The 22,160-nt window shown below is 43.0% G+C and overlaps 1 protein-coding gene across 5 annotated transcripts in view; it reads right to left on the bottom strand.

Annotated features, from left to right (window-relative positions):
- KCNC2 (potassium voltage-gated channel subfamily C member 2) overlaps positions 1-12,515 on the bottom strand; it is a 466,809-nt gene extending 454,294 nt beyond the window's left edge. For 2 of the 5 annotated variants that reach the window (XM_073620029.1, XM_073620027.1), the window contains exons 1-2: positions 11,840-12,511; positions 8,487-9,115 (exon numbers count right to left, since the gene is read on the bottom strand). In XM_073620029.1, coding sequence (XP_073476130.1) covers positions 8,487-9,062 — 576 coding nt within the window. In that variant the 5' untranslated portion in view covers positions 9,063-9,115; positions 11,840-12,511. Of the gene's footprint in view, positions 1-8,486; positions 9,342-11,839 lie in introns of those variants that run through there. The other 3 variants (XM_073620025.1, XM_073620028.1, XM_073620026.1) reach the window with 3 other exon arrangements.
- Positions 12,516-22,160: the final 9,645 nt, after the last annotated feature.

Below are 22,160 nucleotides of genomic sequence, written 5' to 3'. Positions count from 1 at the left end.
GGGGAACATGGAAGCCCTGACAGTGATGACTAGAGGGCTTTGTTCTACGGTAAGTATTTCATAATGTGCTAGTATGCAATGCATACTAGCATAGCATGTTATGCCTTTACCTAGCATGTTTTTTTTTAACATGCCTAATTTTACTACCACTTTATTAGTGCCTGCATCTACACAGGTCAATGAGAGCTTATTTACTGCTTATTAAAGAGGTAGTAAAGTCTTGTTGATAAATTTAAAAAATGGCCCCCCTGCAGGTTTAAGTCATAATGTACTAGTATGCACTGCATACTAGCACATTATTACAGACTAACCTACAAATGGAACCCTCCAGTGCTGCACTGTCACAGTTCTCTCTGGTCCCTGGCGTTTCCATCTTCACCCGGTCTTCAGTCCAGGTTTCGTAGCTTCAGCTGTTTAAATGGCTGGGCAGAGGGGGCGCCATTCTCGCACACAGAGCAGGCTGCAAATGTGGTCTGAGCTGTGCATGTGTGGCTCATATCACATTACACAATGACAGCCAAGGAGGATATTTATGGCAGAAGAGACCCCTAGGGTCCCTTCTGTTATAAAAACCCTGTCTGCCAGTGGATTTTGTAATTCTTGACTTTACTACCACCTTAAGAATACACTAATGTTTGAATATCCATAGCCTGGTCACAGGTTCCCTTTAAGGTTGAATTAGTTTTTAAAAGTGTCTCAAACTAGTCTTTTTAAACACACACATTCACCTAATAAGGCATTTTGAGCCATAATAATAGTATCAGTTACATAATACAAATCCAGAGGTATTTGGTGCAAAACTTGCAGTGCAAACAGTGACAGTGCAAATGCATATATTCCCATATCTCATACAAGAGCATTTTACTGTTTTGCTCCACCATCAAGGTGCCAACTTTAAAATATTGTGTATAAATTCACATTTTTTAATCCACATTTTTAAGCCAGTCAGGCACTCAAAGATTAGATAACAGAGCCTAAAATGTGACTTAAAAGAAAGTGAAATGTTCCTATCTTCGGTAGAGAACAGACAACAGGCTACTATAGGGAAGCAATAGTAATGGGTTGGCCTCAAACTCTACTAGACCAAGAAACAGTTGCTCCCTCTATACTGTCAAACTCAAGCATCTTGGGCCAAATCCAGCTCCCCCAGGCCTTGTCATGTGGCCCTCGCACCCAGTTTTGTGGCCAGTCCTGACACGTGTCATGACGCCTTTATGAGGACAGTTAATGAATTGGGATAAAAGACCTAGCACCTGTAAGGAAGACATGAGTCTAGTCACTCTAGTCTATCAAAGTATTGAAAACAGTTTCCTTATGCTAACATAAGTCACATGCACATGGAGCATTAGCTGGATCACACAGTAGGCTGTAAAGAGTAAAATCAATTAGTGCTTTATCTTTCCAGGGGATCCACAAATACAGAAAATGTATCCGTCTTGCATACTTAACCCAGCCTTACATAGATTGAAATTCAGCTTGTTCAGCAGTCACCGGCCGAATTTCCATCCATTTATGCACAGAAGTCGATTTACCGACCAACTTTTGTACAACCAGCCTTTGATCAAGGATGCTGGCTATAGCTGGCAGCACTAATCAGTGTGCTCTGACAGAAGGGAAGCCTCCCCACTGTCAGAATACAATAACTCAGTGTGAAGGATTCCCCAATCCAGATCAAGTGTGTGGGTTGGGGAATCTGGCCATTTTTTTATTATGCTCGACCCGCTGGTAAAATTTTGTTGGCCTTGTAAAAATGACCCACACACACACACACCCCCCCCCCCTAATACAATAGCTTCAAGGTGGTAGTGCATTCAGATGTTCATCTACCACCTGTACATGATTACTTTATAGGCTGCAAAGGCTTTGTTACACCACTACAGAGATGATATAAAATGGTATATGTGTGTGTGTACATATTCAGTATCTACAAGCCTTTTGCTCAAGTTAAAAACTAAATTAAGTACAAGGGATTTAAAAAAAATAGTTCTAACCTAATTTGAAACACTTACCTTAGAACGAAGTGCTGGCATCGCCTCCCGGTCACTGCTGAGGGAGCTGGCATGTTCCCTCTGCGTTTCTTCTGGGTTCGCGGCTCCGGCATTGTGAGTGGCCGGAGCCGCGAGTCCCCTTTCCGGCAAGAAGCTCTGATTTTCCGGCAGCATCTGCCGGACCTTCAGAGTGCATGCGACGCTGACATCAGCGGCTGCATGCAAGGTGAATATCTCCTAAACTGTACAGGTTTAGGAGATATGTATTTTGCCTACAGGTAAGCCTTTATATAGGCTTAATTGTAGGCAAAAATGTGAAAGTGGGGTATACAACTGCTTTAGAGAATATGTGACCTTACCTGGTAAGATAACTAATTCAGTTTAAAGTAGAACTGAAAGGCAAAACATGTGTGTATTCATATACAGTACATATACTATATATATATATATATATATATATATATATATATATATATATATATATATATATATATATATACACACACACACATATATAACATATATATATATATATATATATATATATATATATATATATATATATATATACACATATATCTGATCAACGATTTGATTCGTTTCGATTCCGCGATGCATCACAATGCATCACGATTACTGACACGCTCCCACTTTCGCTTGGGTCGCCTAGGCAGCCCTTCCTCCCTGCAATCTTCTGGGACACATCACAGGTCCCAAAAGATTGCCTGGCTATGCAGGACAGCGCAGTGAGACAAGCACACCCAGCTGTGAAGCTGCAAGCTGTCACAGCCGGATGCCCACAGTAGTATTGCCAGCGCCGTGGACAGAGAATTAGGCTTTTTTGTGGCCACGTCGCTGGATTGAGGGACAGGTGAGTGTCTTTTTATTAAAAGTCAGAAGATACACTTTTTTGTAGCTGATGACTTTCAATAAACAAAAAATTTACTGGAACTCTGCTTTGAATTAAAAATAACCCCACTCCCTTAAAGCAGAGTTCCACCCAAAAGTGGAACTTCCGCTTTAAACACTCCTCACCCCCTGACGTGCCACATTTGGCATGTCATTTTTTGGGGGGGGGAAGTGTGACCTCTTTAGTGGGACTTCCTGTCCTGGCCACCTAGGTGACTCCTCTTCTCGCCCTAGGCTACCCCTCCCTGCCATCAATCTTCTGGGACACAACACAGGTCGGGGCAAGTCGGAATGACGTCACACCCGACATCGATTTTGCCAGCCACATGCATCAATGCTGCATCGGGGACACCCGAATCGTGATGCAGCGATTTAATTCTGCACATACACATATAAACATTCTAAATACTTTTTTTCTTCAGATAATCTATGTTCTCAGCTGCATAAGGAGTTTAAAGAGGTGGGTGTGGAGAAACAGCAATGCACTAAACTTCTCAGTGAATGGCTGTGCAGGGGGACATGTCAGCAGAAATCTGATCTTTGGAGGACAAGCAGACTGCTTTCCCAGCACAGCCAGAAAACTGAACAGGGTTTGAAGGATGTGGTCTGATGTCTAGCATGGTCAGTTTAAAAAAGTAAAGAAGGGGGAATGGCAGAATCACCAGGTATTTCACGCAAAGGAAGCAGTTCAAAGAGAACAGGATACTTTTTAACACAAGTACATGGTACAACAGACATGTATCTGGAATAAAAAATGTTGGGGTGACATATTCTTTAAAGCATACACCCTGAAGTATAAGGTGCACAGAGGCACTCTGTCGTAAATGAAATAAAATGCTGAACTCAAATAGATAACTTAGTAAATGTCCACGCTGCAAATAGTATGATAGCATTAAAGGGACCAAACATCAATTATTAAATATAAAATATATATTAAAATCTTAAAATAATTAATTGGTTAGATTAGTGTAACTTAAACCAAGGCAGGGAAGTGTGTACATGTTTGACAGTTTAATTTCTTGACAAGTCTGAGCTCCACAATGGTTGCATGTCACTCAAACACCAGTCTGATACTCTGATCTAGGTCTGATCTAAGTGAACCATTTCTGACAGATGTGCAGTGAATGGAAAACTTCCTCTTCCATATAGGAAATGATACAACCCTTATGCTGGCCGTAAATGATGTTATCTACTAGCAACTGCAACCATTTTCAACCCGCTTCAGATTGCAAAGACAATTGAATGTATTGAAGCAACCTATTACCATCCCTGGCACATACATAGAATCATGTAAACTCTGGGTTTTAGGTTGCCTTGTTGCATTAGGGTTAATTTACTAAAGAAGTAGAGGATGTTCACTTTGCAAAGTGTATGTTCTCTCAACTTAAAGTGACACTTTATCCTTACACTATATCCTTATTCTCCAAAAATATACTATATACATATATATACTACTACTTAATGGCCCTGTAATCTATTTTTCATGTAATTGTTTCTTACGGTGTTTTCTGCCTCCTTGTAACGTCCTCCAAGAACCTTCAAACCTCTTTTTTTCCCTTACTTCCATTTGTTTGGAATGAGCAGTATGTGTTAGTTGTGCTCATGTGTGCTGTTTTATGCATACTACAAATCCCACAGTTCATAGTCCCTACTAAATGTCAGTAATGAGCAAGAGAGGGTGGCTACACTACTACATACAGTGGCACCATGGAGAACGAACATAGCCACCCTCTAACAGGGAGTCGGATCACAGCAGGAAAAAAAAAAAAAAAAAGGAATTTGGAGATTTGGAGGAGGCTGAGAGCAATAGAAGGCACTTTTTAGTTAAAAATATATACTTGAATAGATTTTGTCAAAACAATGTTTAGTGTCACTTTAAGGTAAAGCTGTGTTGACTTTGCGTAACCAGTCATGCACAACAAAAAAATATTTTAAAAAATAGATTTTTCCTTGACGGGGTTGACCTGAACACAGCTTTGGTGAGCATGCTTCATTCCTTTAGTAAATTAATAATTAATGCTTATTGTATCATTGCTGTTTTCTTTCCAAAAAAAAAGACAAGTAGTGTGTACGGGGCTTTAAGCCTGGTACACACGGGCCGAATGTTGAGAGAAAACAGCTAGTTAAAGAGAAAAACGTCTGACATTCGGCCCATGTGTATGTCGGTCTGTCGGAAAAGCATGCTGGAAAACCAGCATCCGACTGACTTCCGATCAGTGCTCTCTGCCAATGTTGATGAGGGCTGATAGGAGTGTTCTGGTGGGGGGACCGTTCCCCTGTCAGAACACAATCATTTAGCAGGGGAAATTGCTGTACTAACATTGCATTGTTAGTACAGCGGCTCCATCCCAAGCTGTCAGTTTTTTTTACATTCAGCCTCCTGGGTTGAACGTAAAAAGACTAGTAGTGTTACAAGGCTTTCAGTCAAAAAAACAGCATCCGACCGACTCCTGATCAGCACTCTCAGCCAATTGCAGAGAGTGCCAATGGCGTCCCTAGGGGGGGGCCAGAGCCAGGGCCCTGACCCCCCCAACATTATGCTGTGCCCCACCATGTGCCCCCCCCCCCCCCAATAAAAAAAAAATTTTTTTTACAAAAAATCAATGTCTAAGAGGGAGAGCGTCCCCAGTCAGCTCCTGCGGGTGATTCCTCCCCCCTCCCTCTGCTTGCTGACACTGCATAATGCGAGCACTCACACAACCACGGCCACCCGATCTGCTCCTTCCCCTGCATCCTCATTGGCAGGGAGAAGAGCGAGTTGCAGGAAGGACTCCACCAGGACTCTCAGTTACTCTAAAAACAGACTGATTTCTCCCATCCTTAGGACAGGAGAACCAACCTGTAAATTCCAAGAGATGCCAGAGCAGTCAATAGCAGGGGCAGGACAGCAAGAGGAGGCCGGGAAACCCCACAGTGGCAGAACACCAGGGCCCGGAGGCAAGACAACCTTTGCAACCCTGATAGTTCTCCCACTGCTTTGGATCCTTATATTTTCTTGGTATGCTGGTGACATATATATCTTGTTTTCTGCCACCCTGGGGGGGCCCAATACAGTAGGAAGGGAGCTCACTGCAGAACATGTGAAAGGGCCATTGTGGGGTCGTAGTAAAGGGCCCCAGTATATATTTATATTTATATATCTATATATAGATCTATAGATATATAGATCTATATATCTATAGATCTATATATAGCTAAATATATATATATATATATATATATATATATATATATATATATATATATATATGCATTTTATAGCTGCCCCCCTACTTTTGTCCCTGTCCCCCCATGTGCCCCCCCTAAATATGAAAGCTGGAGACGCCACTGGAGAGTGCTGATCGGAGTGTTTGGGCAGCTCAGCGGAAGAGATCGCTGTGTTTTTTTCGTTCAACCTGCGGGGTTGAACAAAAAAAAAACTAATAGTGTGTACAAGGCTTTAGTTTTGATGAGAGAATCCCTCCCGCTGAGCTATTGGGTTCTCCCAGTAGGGGGAGCCATCCTGGCTGGGAGAAAAAACTGTGATTATTTCTAGCTGCTATAGCTGCTGGAAACAATTGCATGTAAAATCCAACAGGTTGGTTGTACCCAAGTTCATCGATCAACTTGGGTACAATCAGCCTGCCCATACATAGTTTAAATCTCAGCCAGTCTATGCTGAACTATTTCAGATTCAAACTATCTATGGTAGGCTTAGGGCTGACCAAAAACGGATGATTTTTTGTTCACCAAAAAAAACAAATGAAGTGGATGGAGGAACCCCCTCCCCAGAACATTGCATTCCGACAACTGTACCAACTGCTGCAGAACACCCTGATCAATGGCTGCAGCTTATTTGATCAAAATGTTCTAACGTCCCTTCAACAGAAGTTGATCAAATGGTCAACCACTGTTGAGCAGGTACATCCACCCACTGATCGAAATTCATTTGGTCCGATTTCGAACAGTGCAAGACCAATTTCATTCATAATCAACTTGACAGCCACAATAGCCAGACAACTTGCATTGTCCTACAAAGAGCCAAAATGTTTCCATCCATTGTCTAGGACAGTGTTTCTCAAACTTTTTTCAGTCAAGGCACCCTTTACAATTCAGCACAATCTCGAGGCACCCCATCCTAAACTTTAAAAAACGAAATCAATAGTTTTACATAATGCAGCAACACCCTTATGCATAGGACACCCAACATTAGAGGTGCTTTATTCTTCCAAAGCAAACACTTTTGCACACTGGTACTGACTAGTATTCCAAAGTTTCTCTTCTCCCTCGGTTCCTCTCCTTCAGCCTGCGGTCACACCGAGTATGATTTAAAGTAGTGCGACTTAAAGCCAGACTTCAAGCACCACTACTTCAGCACTACTTCTGTGAGATTTGTAATGATTTGATAGGACTTCAGTGCTACTTCCATGTCCATGTCACAGAGAGAAACAGTGATGTTAAATACAAAAGTTTAACTAGCAAACAGTTAAGCAAACGGTTAATCTTTCAAGTATTTCAGGCTCAAGTAGTGCTGATATAGACACAGGAGCGATTTGCAGCACGATTTACATTATAGTCTATAGCAGTGAAATCGTGCTGAAGTCCTGAAAAAGCAATACATGAACTACTTCTCAAATTGCACTACTTGAAATCCTATCTATTAAGACATTGCCATAGAAACACATTAGATACTACTTTAGGTACTATTTGTAAATCGTATGTCATGCCTGAAGCTGTACTTGTGTGACCCTGGTGCTGATGGAGAGGAGCAGGGGAGGGGAAAACAAGCACGCTGTGCAAGTACCCAACTTCCTCCTTATCAACCGATGATGTCATTGGTTGTTAGGACACTGGCAACTAGGAGGTTGTAATGGTGCACAATGAAAACCTGTGGCTTTATGAAACTAATAGGCAGGCTTGATCCACCTACTGACTTGTATACAATTTTTGGGTAGTTTATAGACATTTTGCCAAGGTGGATCAAGCCTGAAGGCACCCTGGTTGAAAAAAACTGGTGTAAGATGCTTCCAAACCATTGCAACCATAGGCGTGCGCACAGGGTGTGCCAGGTGTTTCTGGGCATACCCTAATCACCCTGCGTGGCAGAGATTCCCCCCATTTAAACCCCTGATATTTCACCAAAGCCCCCTAATGGGGCTCCTGAAAAAAATTGTAAAAAAAAATCAATAAATACATTTTTTAAATCAGTAAATAAAATTTACTGACACCATCCACTGCCCAACTGACATCAATCTCTGCTCTACTGACACCGTCCACTGCTCTACTGAAACACATGCACACACACACACACACACATATGTGTTTGAGCTTTGAGGTGCACACCCTAATGCAATAAGCTGTGCACACCTATGATTGTAACTATCCTATGAGACATACACTTGTTCTAATGGGAACCACTGATAGATGTATAAAGAAAAAAAGGAAGTGTATGACCAGAAACATACAGAGTATAACAATAGAAGAGCCCCCAAACTGTAGCTTTGAGCAGAGAAGAGGCAGTTGTGCTGTGTCGCTTTTGAGCAGGCTGTGACTTTTAGCGACACTCTACAGGTAGTTCCCCAGGCAGGTTGTGTAGTAAGTAGCACTCACCCTGGCGGCTCTGGAAGAGTAAGGATCCTCAAATAAAGCCCACATCCGAGGTCTTAGCCTTCTCCACCGGCTGACCTTACCATCAGAACCCACCACGTCCTCTATGCCCAGCCTCTTGCCCAGATCCTCGTCATCCTCATCTATTGGCGGCGGCTCTCCGCTGATTAGGTCCGGGGTCTCAAAGATGTCCAAGGCTTCCTCGGCATCTCGGTGCTGGCGGTAGGTCATCCAGCAACAGGGTTCCACATCGGTCTCATCGATCCCCCAGAAGGCCAGCTCCTCCTCGAACAGGGGTCCGCACACATCGGCCGGGCAGTGCAGTTTCCCCGTGCGGTAATAATTGAGGACATAAGCGAAGACCCCCGGGTGCCGGTCAAAGAAGAACTCATTGCCCCGGCTGGTGCTCTGGAAGGGTCCCGGGACTGGCTGCTGCTCCAGCCCGGGGTCGCTGTGCGATTCGCATGCCAGGAGTGCCAGGCGGGTCCCGGGCACGGTCTTCAGCGTACTCCGGTACGTCTCGTGTCTGGTGCCCCCCACGTTCAGGATGATCCTCTCGTTCTCATCGATCTTCCCCATCTCTCTGGATGCGACATGACTCGCATGGGTGGCAGGTGAAAGCAGCCCGGCTCCTGGAGTCACACAAAGGAAGAGGGAGGAAAGGCAAAAGTCAGCCTCAGTCACCGATTCACCTACACATCGCCCGATCACATCGCACCACAAACTTCCCAACTTCTACACACTCCTCCCACCTGTCAAACGGAACCCCGCCCACTCCGCACCACCTGTCAATCGGCACCCCGCCCACTCCGCACCACCTGTCACTCCGCGCCCTGCCTACTCCTCACCAACTGTCACATGGAGTGAAAGTGATCGATCAGTCCCCTTCCCTTGTCCCTATTAAACTCCTCCCACCTGTCACTCGGCGCCCCGCCCACTCATCATACCTGTCACCCACGCCCCGCCTACTCCTCACCACCAGTCACATGAATTGAAGGTGATCAGTCACCTTCCCTTGTCCCTATCACACCGGGGGGGTGGGGGGCATACATGCTTCTAAAAAAAAATCATCTCTTTCTTTTACCATCATACAGTCTATAGTTGACAACCCATTTAACTGATATGTCACACACACTGGAAGTGGATTTTGATCCTCAATACCCCTGGGTCCATCATATCATCTTACCATCTCATCAAATGAAATCTGATCACATCCATGAACAAAATATCTTAATCAATGCAAAACGATCAATAATATTCTGTCCTGGCCAACTAACTTTAATCAAATCTGATCAAAACTGAGTGTAAATCAATCGGAAAGGAAGGTATGGGTATTCAATTGCTTGCAATTTGATCGTCACACATTGATCAGGTATGAAAATAGAGGCGTGTGTGGCCCCATTAGATTAGGCTGGTCATGCTCTATCTGCAACATGTTGCAATCTAACCATACATTTTTTGTAAAATCAGCTTTAGATTTACCAAAGCTATGCAATATGAGGACCTCCCTAAACTATTCAATCAGGCAGGCCCTGCACTACCTATTTAACAGTAGATCTAGATCAGATACATATTGTATGGTCAGCCCAAGCTGGCCATATGTGACATAATCTGATTGTTTAATCTCCTTTAGAGCTACCATCAACCATGTAGTGCAAGGGTCTGCCTAATTTGATGCTATGGATGTATCAATGAGGTTTGTCTTTATATTACATGATTTTGGAAATCTTTAAAAGATTGCATGAAGATTGTACAATCAAATTGTATAGCATATGGTCAGCAGTAAAGCTGAGCATACCCTATACAAACTAATTGTACAATCCCCTTTAGTTCCACCATCAACTATGTAATTCAAGGGCCCACCTGAATGATACAATGAATTGATCAGCAAGGTTTCTCCTTATATTACAGGGGTCTCCAAATTTCCTAGCCGAAGGGCCAGTTTATCATCCTTCAGATTTCAGGGGGGGGTAGCCAGACTGTGGCCAGTGGGAGTAGAAATTTTCCTGGTGTTGGTAACAGCGTCCAATCGTTGGTGTCAGTGGGAGGAATAGTGCCCCATTGTTGGTATTAGTGGGAGGAATAGTGCCCCATCATTGGTATTAGTGGGAGGAATAGTGCCTCATCGTTGGTGTCAGTGGGAGGAATAGTGCCTCATCATTGGTGTCAGTGGGAGGAATAGTGTCCCATCATTGGTGTCAGTGGGAGGAATAGTGCCCCATTGTTGCTGTCAGTGGGAGGAATAGTGCCCCATTGTTGGTGTCAGTGGGAGGAATAGTGCCCCATTGTTGGTGTCAGTGGGAGGAATAGTGCCCCATCGCTGGTACCAGTGGAAGGAATAGTGCCCCATCACTGGTGTTAGTGGGAGGAATAGTGCCCCATTGTTGGTGTGAGAGGACTGGTGCCCTATCGGTGTAACTTAGAGGAATAGTGCCCCATCGTTGGTATCAGTGGAAGGAATAGTGTCCCATTGTTGGTGTAAGTGAGAGGAATAGTGCTCTATCGCTGGTGTCAATGGGAGGAATAGTGCCCCAAGGACCAGATAAAGGCAAGTAAAGGGCCGCATCTGGCTCCTGGGCCACAGTTTGGAGATCACTGTTATAGTACATCATTTTGATGAATCTAAAGATTGTATGAACATTGTGCAATCAAATTGTATAGCATATGGTCAGCAGTAAAGATGGTCATATCCTATACAATCTAATTGTACAATCCCATTTAGATCTACCATCAACTATATAGTGCAAGGGCCCGCCTAATTTGCTACAATGAATGAATCAATAAGGGTTGTTCTTATATTACATGATTGTGATAAATCTAAAGACGATTGTATGAAGATTGCACAATCAAATCACATAGCATATGTTTAGCTGTAAAGTTGGTCATACCCTATATACAATCTACCTGTAAGATCCCCTTTAGATCTACCATCTACTATACAGTGCAAGGGCCTGCCTGATTTGCTACAATGAATGGATCAATAAGGTTTGTCCTTCTATTACGTCATTTTGTAAATCAAAAGAAGATTGTACAGAGGTTGAACACACAAATAGCATAGTGCATAGTGAATCTTAAAGCTGGCCACACACTATACAATCAGATTGTACAGCGGTTGCACAATCAGATTGCACAGTGCATAGTGAATGTTACAGCTGGTCACACGCTATACAATCAGATTGTACAATCTCCATAGATTAGGGCGAGTCCTTGAGCTCTGATGAGAATGTATGGTGTATGGTGAGTCCCAATTTGGAGCTAGGGATGAGGCTGATAATGGCACCCAGGAGAAATCCCAGCAGCCATAGTGGCCATTCATTCATACATGTCATCCACATAGTCCATAGCGCTCAGCATACCTCAAAGAGAGAGAGAAGAAAGTGTGCGGATGGTGTGCCCGGCGCTCCTCACCTCCCTGGACACACCATAGATGATGAGCGATGTCCAGGTGTAAAGTCCTGCTCTTTGATGAATGATGATCTTTAGCTCCAACTCCGAGGAGAAGCCAGTCCTAGTCCTCTCTATAGAGCATCCTCTTCCTCGCATGGAACTATGTCAGACTCACAACAGGCGGTAGCCATTAAACACTGAGAAGACAAACAAAGCCTGGTGGGGGTGACCCTGTGATCAGTGTGCCATCCTCGGTAGACAGGCAGAGGCAGGGAAGGGTGGTGGTGGGATGAAGGTGCTGAGGATGATGATGATGAGGAGGTCTCCTTGGAGGAGAAGACAGCTGGAGGAGAGGAGCTGTCCTTTCAGCACCACCGCACAAACTCATAACACAGTCTGCACACACCCTCCGCTGGTAACATCCTTCGCCCCCTCATCAAACACTCATCCGCTCTATTTTAGAATCCACACATGGTTTTCTGGTGTCTTGTCTGCTCTACCATCTCCTCTCACTCTGCCTTCAGACACTGGCAAACCGTCACCTAGTTACAGGTGACATCCGTGCCCAGACTCTCAGCAGCTTTCTGTGTTCAGGATACCTAGCAACCTGAGGATCGTCATGATAATGGGCTATTACTCATGGTGGCCATATACACCATGTATGGTTGGCAACCCATCCTATCGACACACAAGGAATTGGATTTCCACATGGAAGATGCCATCATAAGTTATTGATCACGTTACCATGCGTTCTCATAATCAAAGCATCTCAGATGCAACGCGATCAATCATTTACTTACGCTAGCTGATCAACTCCGCTTGATCAAAGCGAGTCTAAAATGATCAAAAGGAAAGTTATGCCTGTTTGATTGTTTGACAAATCAGTTGTTTTGATAGGCTCATGCATTGATCAGAAAATGAAATTCAAGGAAGGGTGTATGGCAGTGTTGCCAACCTACCAGATTGAAATTTACTGATACAACACCCAAAATTTACTGGCACTGTCAAGTTTTTACTGGCGTATCCAAAAGTTACAAAATTATAGTTTTAAGTGCAAATTTCAGTATTTAGGCTACAAACAAGTACAATATGCAATTAGCAAAGCGATTTAAGGTAGATATTAAGGCAAAAACATATTTCTTATTTTATTTTCGATATAGTAATTAAGCACCTCAGGAACAGGAATCAAGAGGGCAAGAAATTAGAATGGGCGGCACACACACATGAAATTGACTCTCAGAGTGACACTGACAGCAGTGTGCAACAGCACAGATGATGATGGCACCTCACCAACATGACACGTCCCCTCCTGAGTCACAGTGACCCTCTCTCTCCATGCCAGGTGGTCCCTTCAGTCCACTCCCGACTTGCCTTCCTCCCATCCTGTAGACCTGCACACAAGGCTCCGGTTGCTCCATTTCCTTGCACCATGACGTAACGCGATACACTGCCGGCACAGCCTGAACACACTGTTGCAGGCACTGGGATGGTCCCAGCCAAGCGTCACAGTCATATTTTTTACTGGCAACCTTTTTCTTTCACTGGTATTTACTGGCAGGAGAAAAGTGCCCATTTTTTACTGGCTGCCAGTAAAAATACTGGTGGTTGGCAACACTGGTGTATGGCCACCACAGAGCTTCTAGTTGTTAACCTTGTGAAGCACATATTTGCCTGTAACTTACTATATGTATGGAATGTGAAGGTTAAATATATGGTGCAATAAGTGTTGCGGGAACAGGAGTAGTAAAGATTGTAGTTGAAAGAGAGTCCCTTGTCCTTGGGGCCACTAGGGCTTCTCTAGTCATTCTAATGTCCTCCACCACCATCACAAACACTGCAAGTCTGAAGAGCAAGGTGAACTTCAAGTACTATCTAAAGCCTAAACATTTTTTACCTTAAAGGAGAAATACAGAAAAAGTTTGTTTGGCCATACTTCTCCTGTGGATCACAGGAGTGCAGTTCATTTTGTACTCCTGTGACTTGTTTTCAGCAGACAGCAGGCTGAAGTCTGCTGTCTGCTGACGTCACAGAGCCAGTCCAGGCTCAGGCAAGATTGTGACACTGGAGTCAGGATTCGCCCACATGCCTGGACCGGTACCCAGCTCAGCCTCTCAGCGAGCCGCTAAGAGCCTAAGCTGGCCACTCCCACCCCTTCCACAGCCCAGCACTCCAGTGAGCGAGGAGGGGAAGAGCAGAGAGCTGTAACTGACAGGGTCAGAGCTGAGGAGGGTCAGAGCTGAGGAGTTTAGCTGCAGGAGGTAATGGGATAGGCATGTTAGCAGCTGGGGAAGGTATAGAAATTAGGAATGTTAAATCATAAGTAGTGGGTACAGGATTAAACTCAGGAGTTCTGGCTTATATCTTGCTCCAGAGTATGTCAAGCCATGGTATTGGGTGTCTTGCTATTCAGACAGTAGATGCCAGTGAAAACATTGACAAGCACAAATAAGGTATCACTTTGCAAAAATAATTATTCTTCAATGAGGAATGACACACTCATTGGGGTAGATTTACTAAAACTGGAGCACTCAGAGTCTGATGCAGCTTTCACAATAAAATTTGGAAGCTGGTTTGTTTCTCTGCAGAGCTGCACCATATTTTACACACTCCAGTTTTAGTAAATAACCCCCATTGGGTAGTGCTTACATTTCTTTTAGGTATGCCTCCACTGGGGCACTTCTGTACTTTCTACCCATTTCATGCCATTGTAATCTACTTTGCTGGGTGTTTTTCGCAGGTATTTATAAAACAAGCAAATTAGGCTCCATTTACACTTGTGCAACTTGCCATGCAACATTGGACAGTAAAGTTGCATGATAAGTCGCTTCACGTGTTTTTCAATGACAACAATTCAAATATGTGCAACTTAAAGTCACAATGATTTTAAAAAGGTTCCTGCACTGCTTTGGAACAACTTTCATGCAACTTGAGTGCAGATGTAAGGCTCCATTCACACTTGTGCAACTTGTGGACATCAAAGTTGCATGACAAGTTTTTCCCCATGTTTTCCAATGATAACCATTCATATATGTGCAACCTAAAGTTGCAGCAACTTCAGAGCAGTTCATGCACTACTTTTTTCCGACTTTCATGCACCTTGAGGGTCATAGACTTGTTAACCCTCAAAAGTTGCATGAAAATCGTACCTGAATGTTATACAATGTGACAGTAGTGCAATAGTTGTCCATTATCACTGGTCAAAGCCAGTCATATCCAAGTTGCACCCATCCAAAGTTCCATCAAAGTTGCACTCCAAAGTTGGTGCAACTTTGGGGTCATACAAGTGTGAATGGAGCCTTAGCCTTCAAAAGTCACATGAAAGTCGCATCTGAATGTAATACATGTGACAGTTGTGCAACAGTTGTCCATTATCATTAGTCAAATAAAAGTCAACCAAAGTCGCATCCAAGTCGCACCCATCCAATGTTTAACCAAAGCTGCACCAAAGTTGCACTCTAACGTCGCACTACTTTGGTACAAGTGTGAATGGAGCCAGTGGAAAAACAGAAAAGTGACTTGACATCAGATGTAGAATGATGACACACAGCTGGGAAGAACCTAAAACAGGACAAAACCAGTAAGGCTCTATTAACACTTGTGCGACTTGTCGTGCAATTTTGGACACCATGTTTTCCAATGATAACCATTCATATATGTGCGACCTATAGTTGCAGCAACTTCAAAACAATTCATGCACTACTTTGGTCTGGTTTTTATTGCAACTTGAAGGGCATAGACCTTCATGTTAACCCTCAAAAGTTGCATGAAAGTCATAGTTGAATGTTATACAATGCAACAGTTGTCCATTATCACTGGTCAAAGCCAGAGCCGTATCCAAGTTGCATTCATCCAAAGTTGCGTCAAAGTTGAACAATTAAACTCTAGGCAGCATGCAGAGGAAAGGCCTCATTCAAGCCAATACATACACTAAGGCTGGCTATACACTATACAGTACAATTCAAATTGTGCAATTGTTGCACAATTTACTTTTGATCTTCCAAAACTATGTAATATGTGGACAGACCTACACAATCCATTCATTTAGTATCAAATCAGGCAGGCCCTTGCACTACATAGTTTATGGTAGATCTAAAGAAGATTGTACAATCAGATTGTGTAGTGTATGGAGAGCTTAACATGGATGTAAAATCCGAAAGTTTTTTTTCTTAATGCATTCTATGCATTAGGATAAAAAAACCTTCTGTGTGCAGCAGCCCCCCTCGGCCCCCCCATACTTACCTGAGCCCATCTCGAACCAGCGATGTTGCAGAAGTGTCTTATCTGCCTGGGACTCTCCCTCCCTCCTTATTGGCTGAGATGGCAGCATGGCGCCATTGGCTCCTGCTGATGTCAATCAAAGTCAGTGAGCCAATGAGGAGAGAAAGAGGGCAGGGCCAAACTACGGCTCCATGTCTGAATGGATACACAGAGCAGTGGCTTGGCTACAGTAAGCTGCTTGCTGTGGGGGCACTTGGCGGGGGGGAGGGGCCAGAAGCACCGGCGAGGTACCCGAGAAGAGGAGGATCGGGGATGCTCTGTGCAAAACCAACTGCACAGAGGAGGTAAGTATGACATGTTTGTTATTTTTAAAGAAAAACAACTGAGACTTTAGTATCACTTTAAGGCATAACACAGTCTGCAATGGATCAAAACCTTCTGCTATCAGCTTAAGCAGACCATCAAGGTGCGTGTGTAACAGAACGTTATTGCACTGGATGGTAGTTTTTGCAGAGAATAAAGATACAAAATAATGAGCAGAGAGAACAAACAGCTAATGATACTACAGCAGTTCCTTGTCAGGCAAATCATTTTATTTAGTTAAAGGCATTTATCTGTTTTTTGTTTTTTTAAACAATGAGAGCCTGGTTCCTAAACATAGATTCTCTCCATGAGCTTAATTTATTTTGCCATGACCTACTAGGGATAAAACTTTAAAAAATATAAATATTTGATACAGTTTTCTCCGCTACAGCCTGTCAGGATTTCACCATGTTGGAATAATTCAGCCAAAACATCTGTGACAGTGGAAGAAGATAAGGCCCCTTGGACAGGGGACGCCTTGCCCCTATGCATAAAATCCCAGCCTTTTACTGTGCCTGGGAGGCACAGCGGCCATCCCTGATGCCTGCAGCCTGTCAAACTCTATGGCAGGCTGAAATATGCTATGGCTGGACAGGGCTGAATGTTGTACCAAAATGTAATTTCATTTAGGACCATATGTGTTCAAGGACCAATGCCCGAGACACGGATACTCTGTGTTCCAGGCATTTATCCTTGAATGCATAGGGCTCTAAATGCAAGTATCACCCTGTACAGCTGCAGCGCATTTCAGGCTGCCATAGACTTTGACAGGCTGCAAGCAGCCGGAACAGGGGCTAAACGTCCCATATGGAAAGGGCCTAAACAGTAAAGAATATTGTTATTGCTTGTAAATCAATATAGTGTTTTAAAGTAACAGAAGGCTGAATAAGTGGGTCCAAAAGAGTGATGGCCAACCCTTCACTGCCTTACACATGTCTAGTAAAGGCTCCACCAAAAGCCTGTAAATTGACAAATATGTACAAGAATAGTTTGTACAGTATCTCACAAAAGTGAGTATACCCCTCACGTTTTTGTAAATATTTTATTATATCTTTTCATGTGTGGAACCTGTCCTGTTAAACTGCTGTATAGTCTTGGCCACCATGCTGCAGCTCAGTTTCAGGGTCTTGGCAATCCTCTTATAGCCTAGGCCATCTTTATGTAGAGCAACATTTTTTTTTCAGATCCTCAGAGAGTTCTTTGCCATGAGGTGCCATGTTGAACTTCCAGTGACCAGTATGAGAGAGTGAGAGTGATAACACCAAATTAAACACATCTGCTCCCTATTCACACCTATGACCTTGTAACACTAACAGGTAACATGACACCGGGGTGGGAAAATGGCTAATTGGGCCCAATTTGGACATTTTCAGTTAGGGGTGTACTCACTTTTGTTGCCAGCGGTTTAGACATTAATGGCTGTGTGTTGAGTTATTTTGAGGGGACAGCTAATTTACACTGTTATACAAGCTGTTCACTCACTACTTTACATAGTAGCAAATTGTAATTTCTTCAGTGTTGTCACATGAAAATATAGAATAAAATATTTACAAAAATGTGAGGGGTGTACTCACTTTTGTACTCACTTTGAGATACTGTATATATATATATATATATATATATATATATATATATATATATATATATATATATATACACACACACACACACACACACACACACACATTTTGCATTTTGTTGATTTCGATCCATCTTTCTCAGAGCAATGCCATGGATCTTTATTTGCAATGGGTCTATAGCAATGGTCTCAAAATTGCAGCCCTTTGCTTGCCTTTATCCGACCCTTGGGGCACTAAAGATGGGGCATAAAGATGATATAAACTACTGGGCATTAATTCTCCTACTAATACCAATGATGGGCATCCATTCCTGCTGACCACAGGCACTATTTTGTTTTTTTACTCCCTCTGACCAACAAGCCAAACATTGTCCACTCTCACTCACGCTGGGTATTTTCTACTCTCACTGGCCACAATCTGGTTCTCTTAAAGTCTGAAGGACTGGCCTTCAGAAACTGGCCTTTTGTTTAGAAAGTTTAGAAGCCCCTGGTCTATAGGAAACCATTTTATACCTCCTGATTTTGAAATGGGGGACACAAAGGAACAAGGAAGACATGCGAGACGTGGAAAATGGCTAAAATGTGGAGTGGCTAAACTTCAGTGAATTTTGGGTGTGACTTAAAAGAGCATGGTTCGAAAGAGACCAAGCCTACATACAATATACCCAGTACACAGTATAACGTTCTTAAACCCATGCATCTAAAGGATCCAGAAAAAAATCTGCTAAATGTGTACACACAGATCAGGAGTAAAAGGGGACAATGCCATACCTCCCAACTTTCTGAGATTGGAAATGAGGGACACTTAGTAGCAAAAGTATGTAGACATAAGACACACCTCCCTGCCTCCTTAAAGGAGAATTATACAAAAAATAAAAAAAATAGTAAAAGCCACAAGTGCTTTTTTGACCACTACTATTCCTTTATACTGGCTTTTGAATTTTACAAATGCAGCAATTTAGAATTTGGATGAAAGGTTTAGCACTGGGAAACACTTTTTGAAAGATAAATAGTGCATTTTATATGCAACTATATAGATCAGAACAAAATGAGGTACAAATGACGAGGAAAGAGGGACAGAGAGACTTTGTTCCAAATTGGGGACAGTCCCTCGAAATCAAGGACAGTTGGGAGCTATGCAATGCATGTCCTACCACATGTGTACACATAGTCAGGGGCTGAGTTACCCTGTTGCCATTTATAAAGGTTCTGTGTGAAGTGTGTGGCATTGAGCTCCTTTTGCCTGTCTGTCCCTGCATTCTGTGTCTTTTTCTCCTACCCAATCCCCCCCTCCACCACCACCACCAGGGTTTCAGGGTCCTTATGTTTACATTCAGATAAACAAAAGCTGAAGGTAAACAGCAGCCACTGCGCAGTTTAGTAAATCCTAAATTCCAGACAAATATATAAAGCTGCAATTTAATTAAATTGCAAATACTGCTAGTCTAAATTCTGTCTTTTCATTCTACTCAACTGCCCAAACTGAGGGATCTATGGTGTTTCATGGTGCTATCAATTTACACAAGGAGTTTGCTTACAGGAGGGGGGTTGCACAGGCATGGCCTCTTCAGTGTGTGCTCCTTCCCCTTACATTAATTTTGTAAATTGCAGGCATACAGAGGGAAGGTGATCTTTACATTTGCCAACAGAGGCACAGAAATCCCAGCAACTTTCCCCTTATTTTCTAAGGCAGCAGAAACTTGACAGCCTACTAAACTTCTTATTAAACAGCAAGTGTTTCTAAAGTGCCAGAAATTAACTGATACCATCAGAGCACATTACAGCATTACAATCATTAAAAAAAGAAGAAAACTAGAGAGAAATAATGATAGAAATGTAATAGTAGTACACCATTATCAGGTCACATACATAGCTGATGTTCTTCTAATAAAAAATGTTCAAATTCATTTGTCTTCTTGATAATAGAACACACTGATGCTGCATACACACGATTGGACATTCCAACAGCGAAATCCTGGGATTTATTTCTGACGGATGTTGGCTCAAACTTGTCTTGCATACGCACGGCCGCACAAATGTTGAAGGAAATTCCGAACGTCAAGAACGCGGTGGCGTACAACACGAGAAAAATGAAGTTCAATAACCAGTGCAGCTCTTCTGCTTGATTCAGAGTATGCGTGGAATTTGGTGCATCGGAATTGTGTACACACGCTCAGAATTTCGGACAGCGGAACCAGCTCTCAAATTTTTGTTGTCGTAAATTCAGACAAAAAATGTCCGATGGAACCTACACATGGTCGGAATTTCCGACAACAAGCTCCCATCGAACATTTGTTGTCGGAAAATCCAATAGTGTGTACGCAGCATTAAAGCACTACTTATCTGGGCCTTCCTGCACTACTACACTTCACTACTACATATGCTGCAATCACACACAGAGTTGCTATTTTCTAGCTTTGTGTGTTCAAACACAGGATTGGTCTTCATTTCCAGACACCCCATACTATTGCCTCTACCTACCATAACCAGCTCCCTCCACATTCCAGACTCAACATTTACCTCCCTGTTACACTTACAATTAATTTCTGTTTGTTATAGATCCTCTTATTTACCTCCCGTTATTTCTCGATCACTTATTTCAGTAAATTACAACATGAGCAAGCACAGAAGGACTCCTGTTGATACATTTTATGCAGCTAAGAGCTCTTAACAGCTCCCCCTAATCAGAGACACAAAGGACAGAAGAAAATGTGGCTTATAATGTGACAAAATAGTTTTAAAAGTGAGGGGAAAATGTTTTTAAATCAGGAGGGAAAAGGCATTACCCTCGAGACAACCACTCAGTGTAAAGAAATAAACATTAGCTAATTCCACATATTCCCCAGTGCAAGGTATAATGGTTTGCATCCTGCTCTGCAAAAATAGCCAGGCTAATGTGGAGCTTTACTAAATATAAAAGCCAAATGTCCACATCAAAATAAAGTCCATAAATGATCAGTGCTTCCAATCGCCATTGTGTTTGAAGTGCACTACATCTTCAAAGTATCATTGTCTATTGCGTACATCCACCATGTGCAACAATTGAATGCTCACCTCTGTTTTTGACCTCTAGATAAATAAGGAGATCAAAAAGCGCTTTGTGCCACCCTCAGGGCTGTTACCAGGATTGTATTTTCACTGTGCTGCTTCTCTCCACTGCATACACTGCTCAAGCATACATAAAGCATGTAAAAAAAAATTACCACTAGTGCTCTCTGTATATAGTTTTTAATGATACTAAAAAAGTTAAAAACATTGACATTATAAGAGCACTTCAAGTGCTATCAAAAGCATTTAAACAGTAGAATATAGCCCTACTCTAACTCACCTTCACACTGTTATGGATCCCTAGGTGTGGGCAGTTAGGAGATATTATGTCTTTGGGAACCCTGTTCTCTTACTCTATAATGTCTTGGTGGTTCCATTTGCTGGACTGGATTATGTGCCGCTATTTTCAGCTACGTCAAGCTGTCAGGTCCCAGTTTCCCAAGTCGCCCTGCCTCCAGGCTGATCTCACTGAGGAGCTGTTGGCCCCTGGTGAATTGGATAAACCTCTCTCGACCCTGTATGGTGCTCTCCTTAGTGTTGACTCTCCTAAAATAGAAAAACTGTGGGAGTATTGGAAGGGGGATATTTCCTCTTTGAAGAAGGAAGATTGGGAGTATTGTTTGGAGCAAGGTCCTAAGCTTGTTGTCTCATCTAAAGATTAATTGATTCAAGTTAAATTCCTTGCCTGGGTATATTACACTCCCTCTAGGTTGCATAGAATGTTCCCGGATTCCATATGTCCCTGTTGTAGACTACACCCAGGGTCATATTTACATATGATCTGGGAGTGCCCTTCTATTGTGACATTTTGGGCTGCTGTCTTTGACTAAATAAATCTTAGACTACAATTGACCCGCTCACCCTCTCCGTCCCTAGCATTACTGGGGATTCAAGATGATAACCAACGGTCTCATAATCCGGGCCGGACTGGGCTGGGGGGGGCAGAGATGCATTTGCCCCCTTGGCTGTTCTGATGGCCTGTAAAAAGGCCGCACTGCTTCCGCCGCAGCAGTCATGGCACTATTTTTTTATTTTTGGCTGCTTAACCTCAGACAGTGAAGGCAATCGCTGCCGCTTTTCCT

This window comes from Aquarana catesbeiana, linkage group LG03 (genome assembly GCF_042186555.1).
Source record: "Aquarana catesbeiana isolate 2022-GZ linkage group LG03, ASM4218655v1, whole genome shotgun sequence".
In the NCBI taxonomy this organism is placed as follows: domain Eukaryota; kingdom Metazoa; phylum Chordata; class Amphibia; order Anura; family Ranidae; genus Aquarana; species Aquarana catesbeiana.
The sequence above is the reverse complement of the archived record's forward strand: the minus strand, read 5'-3'. Positions and strand labels throughout refer to the sequence as shown.